The sequence below is a fragment of the Lissotriton vulgaris genome, chromosome 4_1, assembly GCF_964263255.1.
Source record: "Lissotriton vulgaris chromosome 4_1, aLisVul1.2, whole genome shotgun sequence".
Taxonomy (NCBI): Eukaryota; Metazoa; Chordata; class Amphibia; order Caudata; family Salamandridae; genus Lissotriton; species Lissotriton vulgaris.
The window spans coordinates 843,251,246-843,272,636 of NC_141691.1; the positions used below are offsets into that span (position 1 = coordinate 843,251,246).

Genomic DNA, 21,391 nt, shown 5'->3' on the forward strand with positions numbered 1-21,391 from the left:
CTCGCAGGCTTGAACCTAATATTCTGTTTTATTTTCACATTTGTCCTTGTCACAAATTTCTTTACAGACTTCACCAATCATGACTCGACCCCCTTTCTGTTGCCAGAACATGGCCTACAACTCATGTGACTTCAGTGTATATTTTTCTATTTCAAGCAAAGCCCTCAGGTTTCCTCTCTCATGCCTCTTACCCCAACTTTACAGTGATTAAAAGTAGCCTCTTGGTGGAAATCTCACCAAGTGAAATCTTTGGAGCCTGCCTTTGAAAATATACAGCTGAATGCACACTTGTAGTTGTGTTCCGTATGGCATATCCCTTAGGATAGTGTGCAGGGGTGCAGCATGAATGTGTGCTGCAGTCGCAGAGTTACAGAGGTCCAGAGACCTGAGGGGCCCACTGAACCCTGAATATTGCTTTATTTCACAGCTAAAACAGGGGGCAAGATGCCCATTCCCCCTAGCTCCAGGGGCAGCTCCTCCATTTGAGCGGAGAAGTGCCTCCCCACTTAAAATTCTCCCCAAAGCCTGAGATGAAGAATAACATTTTAATTCATTATCATTTTATTTTTATTTCTCCTGTCCTCAACAGAGCTTCAGGATGGGTGAAGGGCCGTTGCTGAATGACAGCAGAAGGGTGGGCTGAATGTGCACTTTTAGAGTACGCAAGTCTCTTTGGCTGCCTGTCTTGAGATGACCAGCCAGACATGCGCACTTTGAAATGTCTAACCCAATTGTCTTAAGACAGCTGGGTTAGAGCAATTGCAGGCCTCCAGAGTGCTGGGGAGCACCAAATGAGGCAGCCCTGTGCAATCAGGGTGCTGCTCTAACAGCATGAGAGCAGCGCCAGGATTGGTCTCGGGAGTTTCCTGGTGGCTGAGCTTCAGTTGCAAGAGGTCCGAAACAGGAGGATCTGTCCTATCGTAAGTTTACTTTTAATATATTTTAAGTTTATTTGTGCACATGCACCCATTTATTTTTATATTTTTTTTATTTTATTTGAGCACATGCACCCACGCTGTTGATGCCAGCCACCACTGTCTAGCACTAAGGTCAATGACACACTGGTTATGTCACTGGTAGAGCAGTAATGTTTCCACAAATTAATCACATCTTTCCTCCTCCCTCTCTCTAGAACAGGGTTCTTGAAACTTTTCTGTAGTGGGAGCTACTTCTGATCAGTGAAAATCATAGTGAGCTACTGAAGGTAAACAACTAGTGCATTGTTACCAGACACCCCCACACCCAGCTTTATTTACTCGGAGTCTAATGTCCAAAGAGTCAGAAACGATGGTTTAAACAAAATACTTTGACTTGGGGCACTATGACAAGGATGCCATGTGTGTCAGTGAGAGGGTGGTCTTTGAGGATGTATGAACATGTGTGCAGATGAAAGGGATATATTTGTAGGGGTGACTGAGAGCCTGTGTTGTATGTACTTGTAGAACAGGACATACCTTTCAATATATGTAACATGTATGACACAAACATAAAATCATTTTTAAAATGGGAAAAATGTAAAATGCAGATAAATGTTCTGCAAAAATAATCCTACTGTGGAACATTTTTCGGCACTTTAAATTTATCTCATTTTTAAAAATGGTTGCATTTCTCAGTAATACTCATGGCAGTGTTTACTGTCCACAGGGTGCAGGAGGTCTGTTGTTTGTAATACTTTGAAATGGGAGAACATTACAATGAAGAGTTAACCTAACCATTAAGGTAACTTTCCATTTACATTTTCTCCTATTTAAAAGCATTCCGAAACATAATTTTGGCCACAGCTCCAATAACAAGTTGACAAGAGCATTTATTAGGAATTAAATACCTCAGTGCTCCAGTTGTTGCCTTTGGGTCATAAATATGACTGAGCACTGCTCCTTCACAGGCTCTGCTATCTGCTGCCTGATGATAATAATGTAAAATAAACACAGGCTTTCCTTAACTTTAAAGGAATTTATTGCATTGTGCCTATTTAAAAATGAACCCAAGGCTGTGAGCTACTCTGAAGATGTCTGGGAGCTACTGGTAGCTCACTATCAGCTGGTTGGAGTCACCTGTTCTACAAGCCGCTCCATGCCTGCCCTAATTAACCTTGTGGAGTTGGAATAGGAGTCAGAGGCAACAGGAGCGTCCCTGGGCTTTCAAAACTGCCCTCCAAGGGCCCCATCCCACTCACCAGGGAAATGCAGGTGGAATGAAACGCCTTCAATACTGTAACTCATTTTAGTCACTCCACAGGATAAAAAGCTAAGCATAGACTAATGATTTTTGAACCTGCAAATTGCATCTATAATTCTGCAGTAGGTGCACTGACCTGTTGTAAGCAGGGTAAAGTGCTGAAAGTGTGCCCAGGGCACCGCGTTCTATGCTTAGTGGTCTACACTTTACATTATCACATTAGTATGCATCTAGCGCATATATGACAAAAAACAATTTCTAATCTCCCAAAACATCAGTAGCTATATTACTGAGTTAATCGGCAGGATGGAAGGCTGAGTTGGCCCTACTATCATGCTTTCTGTCATACAGGATGGAACGGGTGATACTAAAGTAAAAGAAAACATCCCCACCTCACCAGCTAGAGGAAGCTCTGTACTCACGTCACATCTATTGCAGACTTTCAGCACCCGCAACACATTTTTACAGACGTTGTCCAGCGTGGTGTTGCCCTCAACACATGTAATGGCCAGCACTTTCACATGAGGAGCTGCCAGAGCCATCATGATTGCTTGGGCATCATCCGTCCCACAGTCCACGTCGATGAGGAACATTTTCTTCTCCGATGAATCGGGCATCCTGCCGGCGGGGGATGAGGAAGCCATTCAACAGGAAGATTGCAGGAAGAGACAAGATCAGAGTGAGACAAGGGTCTGGGCTCGCAGGGTATTTATTGAGAGGAGTGTTTCAATGCTGCAGCCTGGGACCCAGAGAACACCATCCCTAATATGATGTTATTGAGACAGATACACAAGCCCACGCCTCAGCCGGGAGGCTAGAACACAACAAACCCATTTCCAGGAAAGAACTCACAGAGCCAGTTCTAGAGGTACACGCGTAAAACATCTTACAACACTTCTCTCCAGCCACACCTTTCACACAAACTATGGAAAAGTCACGCAGTGCAGAGCAATAAGTCATTGCACTGCATGACAGGGAAAGGGCAGAAATGCACTGCTTTTTAGGCAATACAGCGACATCTTCCTGCACAAAAACAATCCTGAGAGGCATAATTCTCTATGTGTGCTGCATAATTCAGCACACATAGAAAGAGGAAGTAACGAAGAGAAATGATGACATTTGTCCTTGTTACACCTCTCCTGGGAAGGCGTATCTTTTTGGCACATTCCCAAGTTTACCAGTACTGGTAAATCTGGGTATGCGCCAAAAACCATGGGAGTTGCATGGGAACACCCATGCAACACCCACTGAATGCTTTTCAGCGCAGAATAAGGCAACACAGTGATTTGCACTGCATTGCCTTGAGCCAAATTTAAGGAGCCACTCAAGACCATACAAAGTGGCCTTACTAGGCTTGATATATCTGACTTAAGGTTTGTGTTGCTCTTGCACCACAATAGCGACTCACACCAGCCTGTAAATAGGCTCCTATGTATTTTCGGACGTTTACAAAAGGTGCTCAATTTTCTCAGGTCCTAATACAGAAATGACAGACAGTGCTAGATTGATCAGCAGACATATCCCTGATTTGTTTATATTTTAAGAGTATGTAAATATATTTTTTACAAAGAGGTTCCTAACACAATCGAAATTTTGCATTTTGTACATTGATATTGGATAATTGTACACACATTTTTATCTATTTTGTAAAGTGTTATATGTGTTGAAAGTTAAGCTAATATAAGCAAATTCTGACATAACAATACTCGAAGCACAGAGTCCGTCACTCTGCTTGAAGGAAGTTGGTGCTTGTGAGCCCAAGCAGTGTGGTGTTTGTGTGTGGAAGCAGTTTTTAAAATATCGTTTACTTCACAGAGACAGTGCTTGGGGGCATGTCCCATCTTCCCTTATGGTTTCTGGGAAGGAATGCAGGCTATTTAAATGACTTTGGACGAATGACATGAGATGGACATCTAAGAAACGAAAATCATTTCTTTCACGCGTGAAGGCTAAATAATCTTTATGTCTGTACCTTTCAGATGTTAAAGCAATGGGTTTTATGATGGGCCAGCTCTGCTAATTTCTAGAGACAGCCTAATCACAGCTGCAAAGGGGCCCCATATAATGTATCACACCATCAGCAATGCCAACATTTGAAGACTGCTGCACATTGCATTCTTGGACATATAATTTTAGGCCACATTTAATGGGATTTTGACATAGGGCAGCGCAGTACAGCAAGTCACCTTGCGGCGCTTCCCCTTTGTCTAAGTGAAAGGGCAGCACTGCACTGTATTAACTTAATACTGTGCATTTCTGTCCTTTCCCACAGTGCTGGTACCATTTTGGTAGCCTAGTGCCAACGCAGGCAACCTTGTACCATGGTGCGAGTGTGCCTGTGTTGTAGGCTGGATTGTTTTTGCACAGGAATGGGCACCTTCCAGCCACAAGCAGAAAGGAGTTGATTTTGCTTTAACTTTGGCACCGTTTGATGAATCTTCATGAAACTGTCCAAATACAAGTTCATCCACCTCAGTTCCTTCTCAGAAAGGTGCAAGGCGAGCCATTTAGTGGGGGCCGAGAAAAATTGGGGCCCAAAACACGTTTTCCATATGCCATTTAAAATAGGAACTTTCTAAAAACTCTATAGCCAAAAAGGATGAAAGGAATAATATCAAATTTGGTACAAAGCTAGATCTTTAGCCAGAAAGTGTGCATTTTGGAAGTTGTCGTAAATTCGTTTTGTAGTTTTTGAGAAATAAAGGTACACAATGTATGTATATCTTTTGCTGCAGGACTCCTGCATGTAGCATCCCGCTACAAATAACCACAGACATAATTACTTATGTTACTGGAGCTTTATTCTGTTGCAACCAGCCTGTCTCCTGTCCATACTCTGACTGCCCCTTCCTCTGTCCATCTCCACCTCTTCCTATTCCCTCTGGGCTCCACCCACAACCACTAGCCTGCTAACTTCATAACATCTCCCCCTTTTGTAACAAAACAAACAAACATACTGACTTCTCAGTCCATCTCTTCGATGAGTCTTTTGGGTGGACGTATGTCACGATGAGGTCGTGGCGACCTGGCTCTCGGACTAGTATTACTCAGTGTCTCATTGATCGGAGCAGTGTTCTCACGACCAATTGAATGTGGTTCTTCCGAACTGGGAATGTCCATTTCACTCGTCATGGTTCTGGTGGTATCTCGTGACAATTTCTTAAAGTGCGAGATGTTTCTCGTGACTCGCCGCTGCTTGGACTCCGCTGTCAGCATAGTTCCTTTCCTCTTTGTGATCAGCAATGGTTCATCCTTGAACAGACAGTCGGTCTTTCTCTGCTGCTCTTGCTTGACGAGAACATGGTCCCCTTCATGTAATGATAGTGACCTCGCTCTTCTCCGGTGATCTGCATATGACTTCATTTTATCTTTATTGCGCTTGTCGGTTGCCATCATTTCTTGATGATCTCTTGCGGATGATGATGCTCTCAAGGCTCCATCCCACGCTGGAATGCGATTCCTCATGGGGCGTCCCAGCATGAGTGTCGCTGGGCACTGGCCAGTCATTGCGTGAGGAGTTGTGCGGTAAGCTCGGAGGACCTCATTGAGTGCCACTTGCAGATCTCTTCCTTCCGCGGTAGCATGTTGAAAGGTCTTCTTGAGCGTGGCCATGAATCTTTCGATTGTCCCGTTTGCCTGTGGCCAGAGGGGTGTAATCCTACTATGATGAAAATCTAGGTGTTTCGCAAACGCTGCAAAGTCTTGCCCATTGAAAGGGAGCCCATTGTCTGTTTTCACTGTCTTGGGAACTCCCCATGTTGCAAAGACTTCATCAAGTACTTTGAGAGTACTAGAGGCATTTGTAGACGGTACGAAGCATGCAATGGGATATCGAGAATGCTCATCAATGATGGCCAGCACATATTTGCCCGATGACAGGGGTCCATAGAAATCAATGGCAATCTCTTGCCACACTCCAAGGGGCAGGGTGGTCATGTGCAATGGTGCTGGAGGATCACTTTTGACGGTGAGCTGACAGAGGTGACCATCCTTCAAGGTGGCTTCCACCAATTGATCGAGATACGGAAACCATACTCGTTCCCTTAGCGCACGTTTGGTTGACACAATCCCCCGATGCCCTTCATGTGCAAGAGCAACCACTCCTTGTCTCAGTTGAGTGGGGATCACAATCCTCTGATCTCGCAGTAGTATGCCGTCAGTGGCAGCTGACAGTTCGCCACATACATCCCGGAAGGCTTGCATTTCACGTTTAACAATGGGATCAGTATCTTCATCCTGAGGATCGCGTCTCCACCGATTGTTTCGAACCCTGCGAAGGACTTTCTGCAGGATGACGTCTTGGGCCGTACTCTCTCGAATGGTATCCATGGGGATAGCTGGAGGTAGGGCTTGGTCAGTCACGAAGTGTATGTACTCTTCCGCAATGGATGGATTAGAGACTGACGATGCAAGTGGGTGCCGGGACATGTAGTCCACTGGGTTTTCAGACTTCCCAGGTTTGTGGATTATGGTGAATGTATATTCCTGTAACCGTAGGCCCCACCTTTCAATCCTCGGGGGCATCTTGGATCGTGGGTTTCCATAAATGGTGACGAGAGCTTGATGGTCTGTGATTAGGGTGAAGTGTTTGCCGTATATGAAAACATGAAAATGTTCACATGCCCACACTACGGCTAGGCTGTCTTTTTCGGGCTGCGAGTAGGCCCGTTCCGGGTCAGTCAGACTACGACTTGCATATGCAATGATACGACGTTGATCTGAGTCATTCTCATATTGTGCTAGGATGGCTCCAAGCCCAACGGGGCTGGCATCCACAGTTATCTCAGTCTTTCGCTTTGGGTTAAAATATGACAGGTGATCCGCAGATTCCACCGCTCTCTTGATCTCCTTGAATGATTGCTCGCATTGGGGAGTCCATTCGAATTGTTGACCTTGTTTGGTTAAGATGCGGAGGGGATGGCTGATTGTTGCATAGTCCCTGTTATAGCGAGCGCAGTAACTGGCCATTCCGAGAAACGACCTGAGCTCACTGACGTCCTGGGGACTCTTGGTGTTGTTTAAAGTCACAATTTTATCAGGATCAGGCTTCATACCAGCGCCAGAGAAGATATGGCCAAAGAACTTCAGTGTGGCCTGGTGGAATTCGCACTTCTCTTTGTTTAGAGTCAGGTTCGCCTCCAATAGGGCATGGCAGACACGATTGAGTGCGATATCGTGCTCTCGTAGATCGGAACCATAGACAAGGATGTCATCGCTATAGTTGAGCGTGTTGGGAATGTTGTGAATGACTTGCCGAATTGCTTCCTGAAATATTTCGTCCGCTGAGGAAACTCCAAAGCTCAGTCTTTTATATCTGAACAACCCCAGATGGGTTGCAAAGGTGGTGATATATCTTGACCCTACATCCAGTTCCAGCTGATGGTATCCTTTATTTAAATCCAACTTGGAAAACACTGTGGCCCCATTGAGAGCTGCGATCACATCGCTCAGATGTGGTCCCGGGTGTCGTTCTCTTTCGATTGCAGTGTTGGGCAGGCGCATGTCCACACAGAGTCTGACTTTGCTGGCCGTGCCCTTCTTCGGGACAATAACTACCGGTGATACCCACGGTGTTGGGCCATCAGTGCGCTCGATGATATCTGCAGCTAACAGATCCTGGAGCTCCTCCTCAACAGCGGCCTGTAGATGGAATGGTACCCGTCGAGGGTGTTGAGCGACGGGTCTGACTTGTTCATTAATATGCAATCGCACTTGACAGTCTTTCAATTTGCTTAATCCTTGAAATAGTCTGGGAAGCTGGCGGGTCACATCTTGGTTGTCGCTGACCTTGAAAAGGATTTCCACTAGGTGAAGATGTTCAGCTGTCGGCAAGCTCAGTAGACAGTCTGCTTCTGGGCCCTTGATAACGTGGATGACTGCTGATATGGTTGTGTTGTCATGTTTAAGGGTCGTCGAGAACTTCCCCAGGCAGGGAAGTGGCTTCTTAGCCATCCACGTGAAGACTCTCACGGGTGCAAATGTCAGAGGAGGCCGTGGACTCATTCTTTCGTATTCGGTGACCGGAATGTAGTTTAGGGATGCGCCGGAGTCTAACACGAACTTTGTGTCATGATTGCCAACTTTGATATCCAGCCGAGGATATTTCTTAAGCTGGTCCGGATCTGCCGCTAGGTTCAGGTATTCAATGGTGTATGCTGAGTCTCGGGATGATGGTCTGGATTCCTTGGAGGGTGACCTCCGTTCCCACCTGGACCGACGTGACTCTCTGCTAGAGTGTGACGACCCAGAGGACTGCTCAGTCTGGTCTTGGACAGCTCGCGCATGGTGTCTTCGGGTGTCGGACCGAGACATTCTTGGGGCACTGCTTCGTGTGTCAGGTTGGGATGTCCTTGTGGCACCACTTCGTTTCTCCTTGTTGTAGTCCCCACACATCACTTCGAAGTGATTAGTTCGACCGCACTTCCGACATCTCTGACCCATGGCAGGGCAACTGTCCACATGGGGGTAATCATACCCACATCAGTAACATTTCCTCACTCCTTCAGGTTTTCTCTCTTTCTTCCACGGCTCTCGCCGCTGATATTTTGATTGTTCTTGACGAGAGGATGTGCGTGACCTCCATTGTCTGTCTCTCGAACTCCTTCGACTGTCACTTTTGGCGTGCACACATCGCACTTGTTCATGACTTCCTTTGTGTCCTGTTTCAATATCAGCTGTATTCTCCTCCGCCTGATCATAAACTCGTGTCATCTCCTCTATGTCATCTAGTTCATGTACTTTTCTCAGTAGGCGCCTCCTAAGTTGATCGGAGTAACATCCATCTATTATTTGTGATTTAAATGCAGCATCTGTTGAGAAATTATCAAATTCACAATGTTTGGCTAGTCTCCGCAGGCGCATCATGAAGGCACTCATGGGTTCATCCTTCCCTTGACGAGCAGAGTGGAACGTATGGCGTTCGTAGTCTACATTCTTTTTGTGAAGAAATCTTTTATTCAAGGCGTCACGCACTTTGTCATAAGTATCCGCCTCAGCAGCAGGAAGGTCCTTGATTATTTTAACTATTTATCGCCCCGCCAGGTTGCGCAGGGCAATCAACTTCTTTTTGTCCACAATCACTTCCGATCCTTCGATGTAATCTTCAAACTCTTCTAGCCATTCTTGCCATCTGGGACCCATGCTTCCCCCAGTGGTCACTTTGAGAGGCTCGGGTGCTCGCAGGTGCGACCCACCTATAGCCTTTGGGCTGGCGTCATTCAGTTGAGGCAGATTACCTTCGTCGTCAGACACCATTTTGCAGTAGGTGTCACCCGCTTCCTATTCGCTTCTACGTAATGTTTGCTTAGACGTCGAGTCCAGTGCTTGTTTGTGTCTTTATCAATCTCACTTGGTCTCACCAATGCTTGTTTCTTTGCCAATGCTGGTTTACTTGCCAGTGCTTGTTTACTTGCCAATGCTTGTTTATTTGCCAATGCTTGTTTAGTTTCAGGCGCCAATGCGTGTTTATTTGCCAATGCTTGTTTAGTTTCTGGTGCCAATGCTTGTTTATTTGCCAATGCTTGTTTCTTTGCCCAGTGCCTGACTTCAAAATGGCCGCCGTGTAACAGTCAAGGGGTTTGTCTTGAAACGTGCCTGACTTCAAGATGGCCGCCGTCACTGCAGGCACACAAGGCTCTCTCTCCCTGCTCACTCGATCACTCGTCCACTCTGGACTCACCGGTTGGCAGTTCTCGGAGGCAGCACACTTCAGGGTCTTCCTCTCTTCATCTGTTGCTGCGACCAGGTAAGGCTGGGGTGGGCTCCCACCTTGCTCTCGGTTTCCCGCTTTTCTCCGCCGACCGCGTGCCAAAACCCACGCATCAGGCGTGAGGTAGGCACCTCCAATGGCACAGGCTCCGGTTCTGGTGCGCTTGGCCGCGCTTGACGGCAGCTTCTCGGGGCAGCGTCCTCTCCACCAGGGCGCCTCTTTACTCACTGTGGGGCACTGGACAGGGTCGGAGTGGGCTCCCGACTCCTGTTTTTTTCATGGCTGCTGGGCGACACCCCCCCGGCGGGACTCGCGCTCAAGGGTTTCTTCGACCGAGTGTTTCAGCGCTCCCAGGTCGGGATTCCCCGGCGTCTTTAAGTCCGCGGTCACTTGTTCTCGACCTCACTCATCAGGCCTCAGCTTCATTCGGCAGCGGAGCTCTTCCCTCGACGCTGCAAGGGGACAGGGTGTCTTTACACGATCTTGTGGGCTGCAGTCAGTGACATCCCACCCTCGTCGCCAGTTGTAGCATCCCGCTACAAATAACCACAGACACAATTACTTATGTTACTGGAGCTTTATTCTGTTGCAACCAGCCTGTCTCCTGTCCCTACTCTGACTGCCCCTTCCTCTGTCCATCTCCTCCTCCTCCTGTTCCCCCTGGGCTCCACCCACAACCACTAGCCTGCTAACTTCATAACATCGCAGGACCGGTAGATCAAAAGATAATAATCTGATTGACTGCTAATAATATCAACAAAGATGTTTGTCATCAATTGCAGAACTCGGGGATGTCCCCATGATGAAGGAGGAAAAAAAAGAACTAGAAGTTGGTGCATTTTTTTTAAAGTATTTGGGTATGGGGCATGCTTTGTGCAGTCTCTAGCGATATGTTATTAGTGAGGAATCATCATTACCTTTATTTCAGCGATGATACATTAAGAAGAAAAATACAGCACACTAACATGTAACACAATGAAATGTTGTATCTATTTTGAACAACAACAACAAAAGTACCAGAGGGTCTAGAGAAGGGAAGAGTTTACAAATGACAGACACCAGACCAACTGTACAACACCCTTAAATTGAGTGAACAGAAGTGTGGTATGCAATGACATCTCAATGGATGGAGAAAAATACCCCTCAGTCACCACTCGGATCCGCCCTTCATCATTTGGGATTTGTCCAGACCATCCGTGTGAGTGTGTATTGTCACAGGCGTAAGGAGACCAGATGGTAATAAGGTCACCTTCGCTGTACCAACAACAGTATGGTCTACCACTCTATGAAACCTTGTAAAGTGGTAAGATGTGGTATGACTAGGGAGTGCAGTGCAAATGAACGTGGAAAAAACATAAACAATGTGTTATAAAATTGGGTAAGGGAGCATAGAATCAACTTTATTCAAATGATGCTCGCTTGACCAAGATTAAAATTTTTGTCAAAGACAGTTAGAAAGAATGGGCTGTCTAAGGTGGAACCAGGTCGACATGTTTCAGCAATTTAGGACATATTTGTCCTTGCTTTCATCAGGACCATATAACAAAAAGAATGCTACTGCAAGATGTGAAAATAAAAAGTGACAACTAAGAAATAGTGTAAAAACAAACAAGTGCAAATGTCACCTGCAGTTTCCAAGTGCAATATCTTGTCGTAAGATTACAGATAGTGTTGTTCACTGGAAGGTTAGAAATAAAAAAGAGGATTGAGTGTCAGACTGGATGTATACACCTATAAACTCACATAACAGTTAGGTCCAATCAGTATAGACCTTAGACTATGTCGAACTAGATGGAGCTGACATAAGCACTCATAACAGTAGTGTAATCAGATGTCTAATATTTGGATATACACTTTACATTCCAAATGCGTAAAAATACAAAATCTTACCATAGTCTGTAAGATATGAAGACCTCACCCCACCTGGCAGTGGCTCAGGAGCAGAGTGAAGCACCGCTCTATAGAACATGTAAAAGTAATACCATGTTTGTCACAATGTGCAGAAACCTTCATACAATCACCCTCCTATAGACTAGAAAGTACAAAGGAAAACGGGCTATGCCGAATGAATGATCAGCCCGTTTGGATCCGGTAAACAAAGTAAAGGCTTTGGTGAAAATCCCCACTATCAAGTCTCCGAGAAAAATGGTTGTTATGAAACTACTCGTGAAGCGCTAGTAGGGAGCGCAATAACTTAAAGGGCTACCTGTTCCAAATCTATATTTTTATCACTGCGGTGGGGGAACGGGGAGCACTCTTACCTGACCGTCGGTACTCCGTGGCCGGCGTCTGAACCGACTGGGGAGGCACCGAACGGCAGGAGAGAGCAACGTTATATTGCGCGATCCAATTGGGTGGAGGCCCACGTGGTATCTAGACCTCCGCGCTCTGATAGGCCGGTTGTAAGCTGGCGAAGATATAGCGCTCGCCACTGGTGAAACAGGCGTAGCTATGGTTACAAGGCTGTAAACATCATGAGCAAACAGACTGTTCGCAACGCGAATCTATAGAAAATAATTTTTAGCATTGTACCAATTGGAACCACGATCTTGAATGTCACTGGGAAAGACAAGCTAGCTGTAAAAGAACAGCATTTGTAAGCATGGGCGTAAAATCCGTTCCACTGGCGGAATTTGCGGATTTTCTGCAAATTCGCAATCCGCGAACTCTTGCGAGTTTGCCGAAAATCCGCAAATTCACACGCAGCGGATTTTTTTGCTTGGTGATACAATATTGCAGCGCGCCGCGTTCACTTACCGTCATTCAGCGTTTGCAGAGTTGTTTTTCTCCATATTTTGCGTGTGCTGCGTCAATTTGGATCTTGCTGCGGGATCTCGCGGGAGTTTGGCGACCGCGATTAAGTCATCGCAGCTTGCCACCTTGCACAGCACGCATCGCAAGAGTTCGCAATTGCGAACACGTAGATGCGGCGGGCAGCAACAATCTCGCACTCGCAAAATTGCAAAATTTGCAATTCTGCACAAGAAATCCAACAGCAAGCAGCATAAACCTTCTGAAAATGATGATTTTTATCAGAATAACTCCTCAGGTTGACATTTGCCTACACTTTTTTTTGCAAGAAGTCCATTTTGGGTGGGGGGAGGAAGGAAGTGCCCCACAGTCTCCAACTTCCTGTTCCTGACCAGCAGGCTCCTCCCAGTGCTTTCTTCATGTGCTGGTCACTTTCATTTGGATCTTGACCTGGAAGGATTACTTTTTGTGGATGCTGCTGGATATTTGGATTTGAGGCCTTTTTGACTTTCTTTGGATCACCTATGGATTAGAAATTTCACAAGTAAGTTTGTTTGGGGCATTACAGTTGCCGCAACTACAATTTTGGAATTTCCGATTTTTGGACTGTTGTTAGGGCCTTTTGCCCAGGGGTAGTGAATGGTGCATGGCCTGAGTCTTTCTGTGGGGTCTCTTTAATGTAAACACCATGGAGGGCATGGATGGCATGGGATTGTGCTGATTTGTGTGTGTTTTATGATTGTTTTGGCTGCTGTTGGGGCCTTTGGCCCAGGGGTAGTGAGTGGTGCATGGACTGAATCTTTCTGTGGGGTCTCTTTAATGTAAACATCATGTAGGGCATGGATGGCATGGGATTGTGCTGATTTTTTAGTGTTTTTCGATTTTTTTGGCTGCTGTTGGGGACTGGCCATGTGGTTTGGGGCCATTTTGAGTGCTGGTACAGGCAGGCCCTGGCCATGTGCTGGGGGGCAAGGGGCCATTTTGAAGGCAGACAGTGTTCTCAGGCCTGCACCCATTTTGCCTAGCTTTCATCCTTTATGCCCAGGGAGGGTGAGTGGTGCATGGGCCTAGTCTTTCTGTGGGGTGTCTTGAATTTAAACATCATTGAGGGCATGGATGGCATGGGATTGTGCTGATTTTTGTGTGTTTTTCGATTTTTTTGGCTGCTATTGGGGCCTTTTGCCCAGGGGTATTGAGTGGTGCATGGACCGAGTCTTTCTGTGGGGTCTCTTTAATGTAAACATCATGGAGGGCATGGATGGCATGGGATTGTGGTGATTTTTATGTGTTTTTCGACTTTTTGGGGGTGTTGTTGGGACTGGCCATGTGGGTTGGGCCATTTTGAGTGCTGATACAGGCAGGCCCTGGCCATGTGCTGGGGGGCAAGGGGCCATTTTGAAGGCAGGCAGTGTTCTCAGGCCTGCACCCATTTTGCCTAGCTTTCATCCTTTATGCCCAGGGGTAGTGAGTGTTGCATGGGCCTAGTCTTTCTGTGGGGTGTCTTGAATTTAAACATCTTTGAGGGCATGGATGGCATGGGATTGTGCTGATTTGTGCGTGTTTTTTGACTTTTTGGGGTGTATAACTGATGTTCCTCTGTCTTCCATTGCTTTTAGGTGCACAAGAGAACCACCAGTGCCAGGAAAAAGTCCTGCAGCGGTGTGTGCAGCATAACGTCACGCAACGTCACGTGTGGCCACAGACAAGACAACTCTGCAACTCGTGCAACTGCGGCCTGCTGTTCTGACATCTGAAGAAGATGGCCCCAAAAAAAGTTCCTCGTATCTCCTCTAGCAAGAAAGTTGCCAGTAAGGAGCAGAAGAAGCAAGTGGCGCCACTTACCAAGGAGACTGGTGTGCCGCCCGCCACATTTTTGGGGAATAAAATAAAAAAGTACGCCTGCAACAGCAGCGGGATCTGCTGGGGACAAGTCATACAGGAGAAAACATTTTGCAGGAGTTTAACACAAAGGTCTTTCAATGGCTGTCCCCAAGAAAACGCAAGATTGGTTATGTTTCCACAGATAATGGCGCCAATGTAGTTAAGGCCATGGATATGGGTAACTGTTTCAGAGTGCCGTGTTTGGCGCACTGTATAAACCTGGTTGTTAAAAAATTCTTGAGCGAAGAAAGTCCAGTGTGCGAGTTACTGACCACCTGCCGAAGAATGTGCACACATTTCAGCCATTCTTTTAAGGCCCGGAAGCATCTGAGGGGCCTGCTACATGAACGTCGACTGCCAGAGAAAGCACTCATCCAGGAGGTGGCAACACGTTGGAACTCAACCTTCTACATGCTTGAGCGTCTGTATGAGCAGTGTACGGTAGTCGATCAGTATTTCTTTACACAGGGTACAGCTATGAAGGACCTGAGGATACATGCGGAGCAATGGAAGCTAGTTAAAAGCCTGACAGACATGCTTCATCCTTTTGAGGTCTTCACGCGTGCAGTCAGCATTGAGGACTGTAATTTGGGAAAAGCTATCCCATTGTTGCGCATGCTAGAGCACCAACTGAAGGCGGTGTCTTCTACGTTTCAAAAAGATGAAGAGAAGCAAGAAGCTTTTGATTTGGCAGAGAAATTATTACAGCGCCTACTTTGCGATGAACGTCTTCAAAAGATCCACACAGAACAGCATTACATTTGTGCTACTATTCTGGATCCACGCTACAAAAAGGCACTGGCAGGCAGAGCATTCTTTCCTTTTGGTGACGCAGAAGTTTCAAAGTACAAACGTTGGCTAGCTCTGTCAGCCATGAGGTTTGAAAGAGAACGGCAGGAAATTGAAGGAAAAAGGCAGTATATCGGCATCAGCAGGCCATCCGGAGTCAAAAGAATCCACTTCTGCACCTGTGGCTGTGGCAGAAGTGAGTGATTTTCCCTCTCAGCCATTAAAGACACCAGCAACCGGATCATCTGCACCAGACACAACAGTAACATTGTGTGAAGAAGAGGATTGGATAACTCAGCTTGGGTTTGCTTCTCAAAAGGTCCCAGCAAAAAGTAAGCAAAGTGGAGGAACCGTGGAGAACCTTGAGTCGATGGTGCAGGACTATCTGAATGACTCAACAGAGGTCTATGTTCATGATGACCCATTGGCGTATTGGCATGGGAAAAAAGAATTGTGGCCAGAGATCTCCAACCTGGCTATAAACTACTTGTCTTGCCCACTCGCAAGCGTGTCTTCTGAACGTGTTTTCAGTGCTGCTGGTGGCATTGTAACTTGCAAAAGAACCCACCTCTCGCCCAAAAATGTGGAGAGGTTAACAATGATCAAGATGAATCAGCACCTCATACCACCAAATTACAAAGTACGAGAATACACGCCGGAAGAAGACGAGGAGGACACCAACTTAGATGAGGGAATTTCTTCTCTGTTAGGTGACCTACTCCTGCCTGAATTCGCAGAGTATGAGGACGAACTCTTCTTCCCTGACACCGAGCCCTGAAAAATGAGCCAATGAATCAATAACTTTCTTTTTCGTCCTTATTCACTTTTATTCCTGTGTGTCCGTCTTTCTTTGTTTTGCAAAGTCAATATAAATAAAAAGTTTATTCGCCTAATCACAAAAACAAGCCCATCAGCAGAACTGTCTTCACTTATTTGCTTATTGATTTGAAGGTGCCACAGTCTGCATTCCTCCGGTTCACAAGTTCACAAGAACATGCTCCTCTATCCTCCTCCTCCAGACTCCTATTTCCCTCAAAGCAGATGGCTGGATTACGCCCAATGAAGAAAGACTGCACTTGTGGGGGTGTTCTACTTCTTTGCGGGTGAGTTGACGGCTCTGGGGCCATTGCTGGGAAGGTCTAATACCGGATAAAAGTGGTTTGGCGAAAATCAGACTTGGAAAAGTTTTTGCCTTTTTGCTCACTATCATGTTTTCGGGGGGCTTTTTGGGTGGGTTCCTGGTGTTTGGGGGTGGGTTTTGGGGTCTGGGAGCAATGCTGGCACAGTCTAATGTTGATTGCATTTGTTTTCTAGGACATCCATGGTGGAAAAGTGGTTTGGCGAAAATCAGACTTGAAAAAGTTTTTGCCTGTTGGCTCACTATCATGCTTTCGGGGGCCTGTTTGTGGGGCTTCCTGGTGTTTATGGGTGGGTTTCGGGGTCTGGGAGCACTGCTGTGTATGGATACTTTTGATTGCAAGTGGTTTGAAGAAAATCCATGGTGTCAAAGGGGAGTTAGGGCCTAGCTGCAAAGCGTGCGCGGAGTGATTCTGGAAATTTGCCTGAAAATTTCTAAGTGCCCATTTTTGTACTTTTGCTTTTTGTCTGTTTGTGGGTCTTCTACTAGTTTCCGCCTGGGTTGACTGCTCTGGGGCTATTGCTGGGAAGGTCTAATACCGGATAAAAGTGGTTTGGCGAAAATCAGACTTGAAAAAGTTTTTGTTTTGCCTTTTTTGCTCACTATCATGTTTTCGGGGGCCTTTTTGGGTGGGTTCCTGGTGTTTGGGGGTGGGTTTTGGGGTCTGGGAGCACTGATGGCACATTGTAATGTTGATTGCATTTGTTTTCTAGGACATCCATGGTGGAAAGGTGGAGTTATGACCCAGCTGCACAGCGCGTTTGGACAGAAGGCCGAAAAATATTGTAAGTATGAGATTTTCAATTTTTGCTTTTTGCCTGTTTGTGGGTGTTGTGCTTTTTTGCGGGTGGGTTGGCGGATCTTGGGGCATTGCTGGGAAGGTCTAATACCGGATAAAAGTTGTTTTGGCGAAAATCAGACTTGAAAAAGTTTTTGCCTTTTTGCTCACTATCATGTTTTCGGGGGCCTGTTTGGGGGGCTTCCTGGTGTTGGTGGGTGGGTTTCGGGGTCTGGGAGCACTGCTCGGTATAGATACTTTTGATTGCAAGTGGTTTGAAGAAAATCCATGGTGGCAAAGGGGAGTTAGGGCCTCGCTGCAGAGCGCACGCGGAGTGATTTTGGAAATTTGCCTGAAAATTTCTGTGCCCATTTTTGAAGTTTTGCTTTTTGGCTGTTTGGGGGTCTTCTACTAGTTTCCACTTGGGTTGACGGCTCTGGGGCCATTGCTGGGAAGGTCTAATACCGGATAAAAGTGGTTTGGACAAAATCGGAGGCAACATTTTTTTGCGTTTTTGCTGACTTGCTTGTGTTTGAGGTGCTATTTGGGGGGTTCCGGGTGTTTGTGGGTGGGTTTTGGGGTCTGGGAGCACTGCTGGCACAGTCTAATTTTGATTGAATTTGTTTTTCAGGAAATCCATGGTGGAAAAGGGGAGTTAGGGCTTAGCTGCACAGCGCATTTGGACAGAATCGAAAGAAGGCCGAAAAATATTGTAAGTATGAGATTTTCCATTTTTGCTTTTTGCCTGTTTGGGGGTGTTGTGCTTTTTTGCGGGTGGGTTGGTGGGTCTTGGGGCATTGCTGGGAAGGTCTAATACCTGATAAAGGTGGTTTGGAGAAAATCCATGCTGAAAAGCCTCTTGGCACTTTTTGTAACTTAGGGTTCGTTAGGGTTAGCACTGGCAGCAGTATTCCATGTGTTTGGGGGTGTTCTAGATTTTTGCAACTGGGTTCTGGGGTCTTAGAGCACTTGTAGGAATGTGTAATTTTGGTTGCAAGTGATTTGAAGAAAATCCATGGTGGGAAAGGGGGGATTTGGCCTAGTTGAAGAAAGTGTTTGCCACTATTCTTAACTTAGGGCTCGTTAGGGTTAGCAGTATTGTATTGCATCTATTTGGGCGGGGGGCTGTTTGTGGGGGGGTTTGCGGGTCTTGGAGCGATGCTGGGTATGGATACTTTTGCTTGCTTGCAAGTGGTTTGAATACAATCCACGGTGGGTAAGGGGGGATTTGGGCCTACTTTACTTTCAAACTACGTTTTGTCACCATTTTTCTACTAGGCCTCGTTTTTTGAGATCTGATTGGGGGTCTTCTACATTTTTGCGACTAGGTTTAGTAAGGGTCTGGGAGCACTGCTGGGAAGGTCTAATTTTGTTCTAAAACACAGTTTACAGTACACCTAGCTTGAGGGGAAAGATCCGCTAATTTAATTCGCCCATACTTATTTATCCTTCAAAAGGAGACTTTGACAGAGTACGCACTTTCAAAAATATTGTACTGTCTATTAGGAAACTCAAAGTGTGACTTTTTGCACTACACAGCGTACATACCTTATATTTATTTGTCAGTGGTTTTCTAATATCACTTCCTGTTTTTCCATCAATAATTACAGGCCGGGTTACAGTCTGTGCAATGGGAAAAAAAGGATGAAGTCAGGCTTCACATTAGCGAGCCGCAATTCAGCATCCGCCAGGCAGGCAGTGGACAGGGTGTCTTCTGGTCACCAACATTGATGGACGGAGCGCCAGCTGGAATGGAGGAGTCCCGCTAATAAGAGGAATGGTTTGGTGCATGCAACTTACCAAATTCAACAGGACAACTACAACAACATACAGATACAGTATCCGTTCTTTTCTAATTATCTTTAAAGTAATGTTGTTGCTGTGAACTTCTATGAGTGTGACTCTGCATTTCTTTGATCTCTGCTTCTAAATTTATCCCTATAGCCATTCTATAGGTTTTACTTGTGCTATTTTTTAAACCTAAGTTAATGTAAGAAGTGTTTCTCTGAGTGCAGAGATAGGCAAGTGAAAACGCATAATTGGTACTGCAGCCCTGTACTGTCTCATTCTTTCATTCACGGTTGTCGAAAGTACTACTTACTTTTCAGTAACCATGCATGCAGTAGTGCATGCACTTCCTTTATTTCACTTAAAAGATTTATGGTTAGCTCTGTACCCAAAGATTTCTTTATCTTCAATTATTGTTTGTCCATGCTGTGCTTTTTTTCTTCTCGCAACAAAACTTTCCCAAAATCCCCCATTCCCATCCATTTTCCGAACCCTAACCCTCTTCCCCAGGGCTGTGTGGTTTTGATTGATGTGTGACTAAATGACAGCAATAATTCCACACACTTGCTGGGGAGCATAAGGTCATAGCAACAGGCTGGTGAAGGAATCCGAGGATATATTCTATTCTTACTCAGCTTGACACTCAATCACTATTGGCAAATGAAAGCAGATTTTCATGTGCGCCATCAACTTGATTGGTCATCAAGAACATCCTCCTCCTAGACGTGTCAAATTATTACGCTGCTGTGTCCTTCACCTTCAGTACTATTTCTTGTAATAGTAGCCAATGTCAAAGAAATTCAACGCAAGTACTAGTTATACTTTCAATACTTTACCATTTGTTAGGCTACATTGTGGCACTGTTCTAGTGTACTGTCACCTGCTATATTCTCTATTGTACCGTTCTAATGCTGCGGTAAGGACAAACAAAGTTTCATTTTCTTTTTTTTCAGATGCTGCAACTGCCACTGTGTAACACCACTAGTACCACCGCAATGAGGACATTTCATGTGCCTAGGATTGCCAACCTTAATCGCCATTTGCCGTGCAGCCAGCCCTGTGCCTAGCCCTATTTCCAAAGAAAAATTACAGGTAAGATAAGCGTTTGGGGGGAGGAAGTATAATGGAGTATTAGGAGAGACGAGAGACTGACGCTAGCACTAGTAAAGTCCTAGGACTATTGAATTCACTTACTCTGTGAGAGGCACTTAGTTTTGAAAACATTTGGGCAATTAATTAATTACACAACTTGAATCAAGATGCCACTTAAGTTTCAGGAAAACAAACTTACTGTTAAAACCCCACCCACCAGCCTCAAAAGCAGTAAAAAAAACACGTATGCTAAGATAAAGTTTAAAGTATATTTATATCCCTTACAAAAATAATCTCCTGCAAGACCCAACCCACCCCCACTCCCTAACCCCAACGAATGTCCATGAAAAGTCCAAAAAACCCAACTCCCAAATCCCACCCCCCAGAAGTCTTTAAAAAGGGGCAAGGGACAGTCTCCTCCTACTTCTGGCTGCTGCTGTTGACTTTCCGGGCCAGGTCGGCATGCTCCTTGTGGAGGGTCTCAAGCAGGGTTTTGGTGTTGAGGAGCTCCTGCTCGAGGTAGGATACCCTCAGGGAAAGGCGGTGCATCGTTTTTTTGTAACTGCTGTGGGGGGCAGCGGATTTGTCAAGGCCACAAGAACTCTTACCTGTGAGTTGCTTGTAGCTGGATTTCGCAGAGACGTTATGGACCAACTTCCCAGATTCCTAGGCAACACCTAGTGATTATCAATTTGAACACCTAGGTAATTAAATAGAAAAAAAGGAGGAAGGCCGGATAATGGACGCTACCTGGTTCCTGGGTTGTCGACCTGCGAGGCAACAAAGAAACTTATGTAACTTAAATCCTTATTTCCTACACTCTCTCCTATTTCTTGCACTTCACTAAGAAGACCTCCGTTTTAACTTTGTAAAAAGGCCTACCTGCGACAATAAGTATCTAGGCGTCGCGTCCGTGTTGTCGTCGAGGGGTGATGTGATGTGGACTCTTGAAGTTGAAGAGTTGAAGTGTTGAATTCAAAAGGAGAAATCAGTTCTTTCTCCTAGGGAAAACAATTGCACATGAATAAGTTACTTCTTTCACTTTTACTTCTCTTAACTCTCAACTACTTCCTCTACTCTTGATACATATCACTTACTTATACAATTCTGTAAAAAGCTCTTCACACCTTCACCACCTAGATGGGAACAATAATTTAACAAGAGAAAACAACTTGCAAAGCACAAAATTCTAACTTCTGTTCTTCAATTATTTATCACTTTGATATTCTTCTCAAAGCCTCTTTTTAGTTTCTTTCAGGTTGCAATTGTCTCTTTCCTGGATGAGCCC

The 21,391-nt window shown here is 45.6% G+C and overlaps 1 protein-coding gene across 1 annotated transcript in view; it reads right to left on the bottom strand.

Annotated features, from left to right (window-relative positions):
* The window catches only part of LOC147722660 (uncharacterized), a 107,624-nt gene extending 104,352 nt beyond the window's left edge, over nucleotides 1-3,272 (bottom strand). Inside the window, exon 1 of the mRNA XM_086965163.1 lies at nucleotides 2,601-3,272. Within this exon, the coding sequence (XP_086821289.1) occupies nucleotides 2,601-2,822 (222 nt within the window). The 5' untranslated portion in view covers nucleotides 2,823-3,272. The remainder of the gene's footprint in view (nucleotides 1-2,600) is intronic.
* Between the last annotated feature and the right edge of the window lie 18,119 nt (nucleotides 3,273-21,391).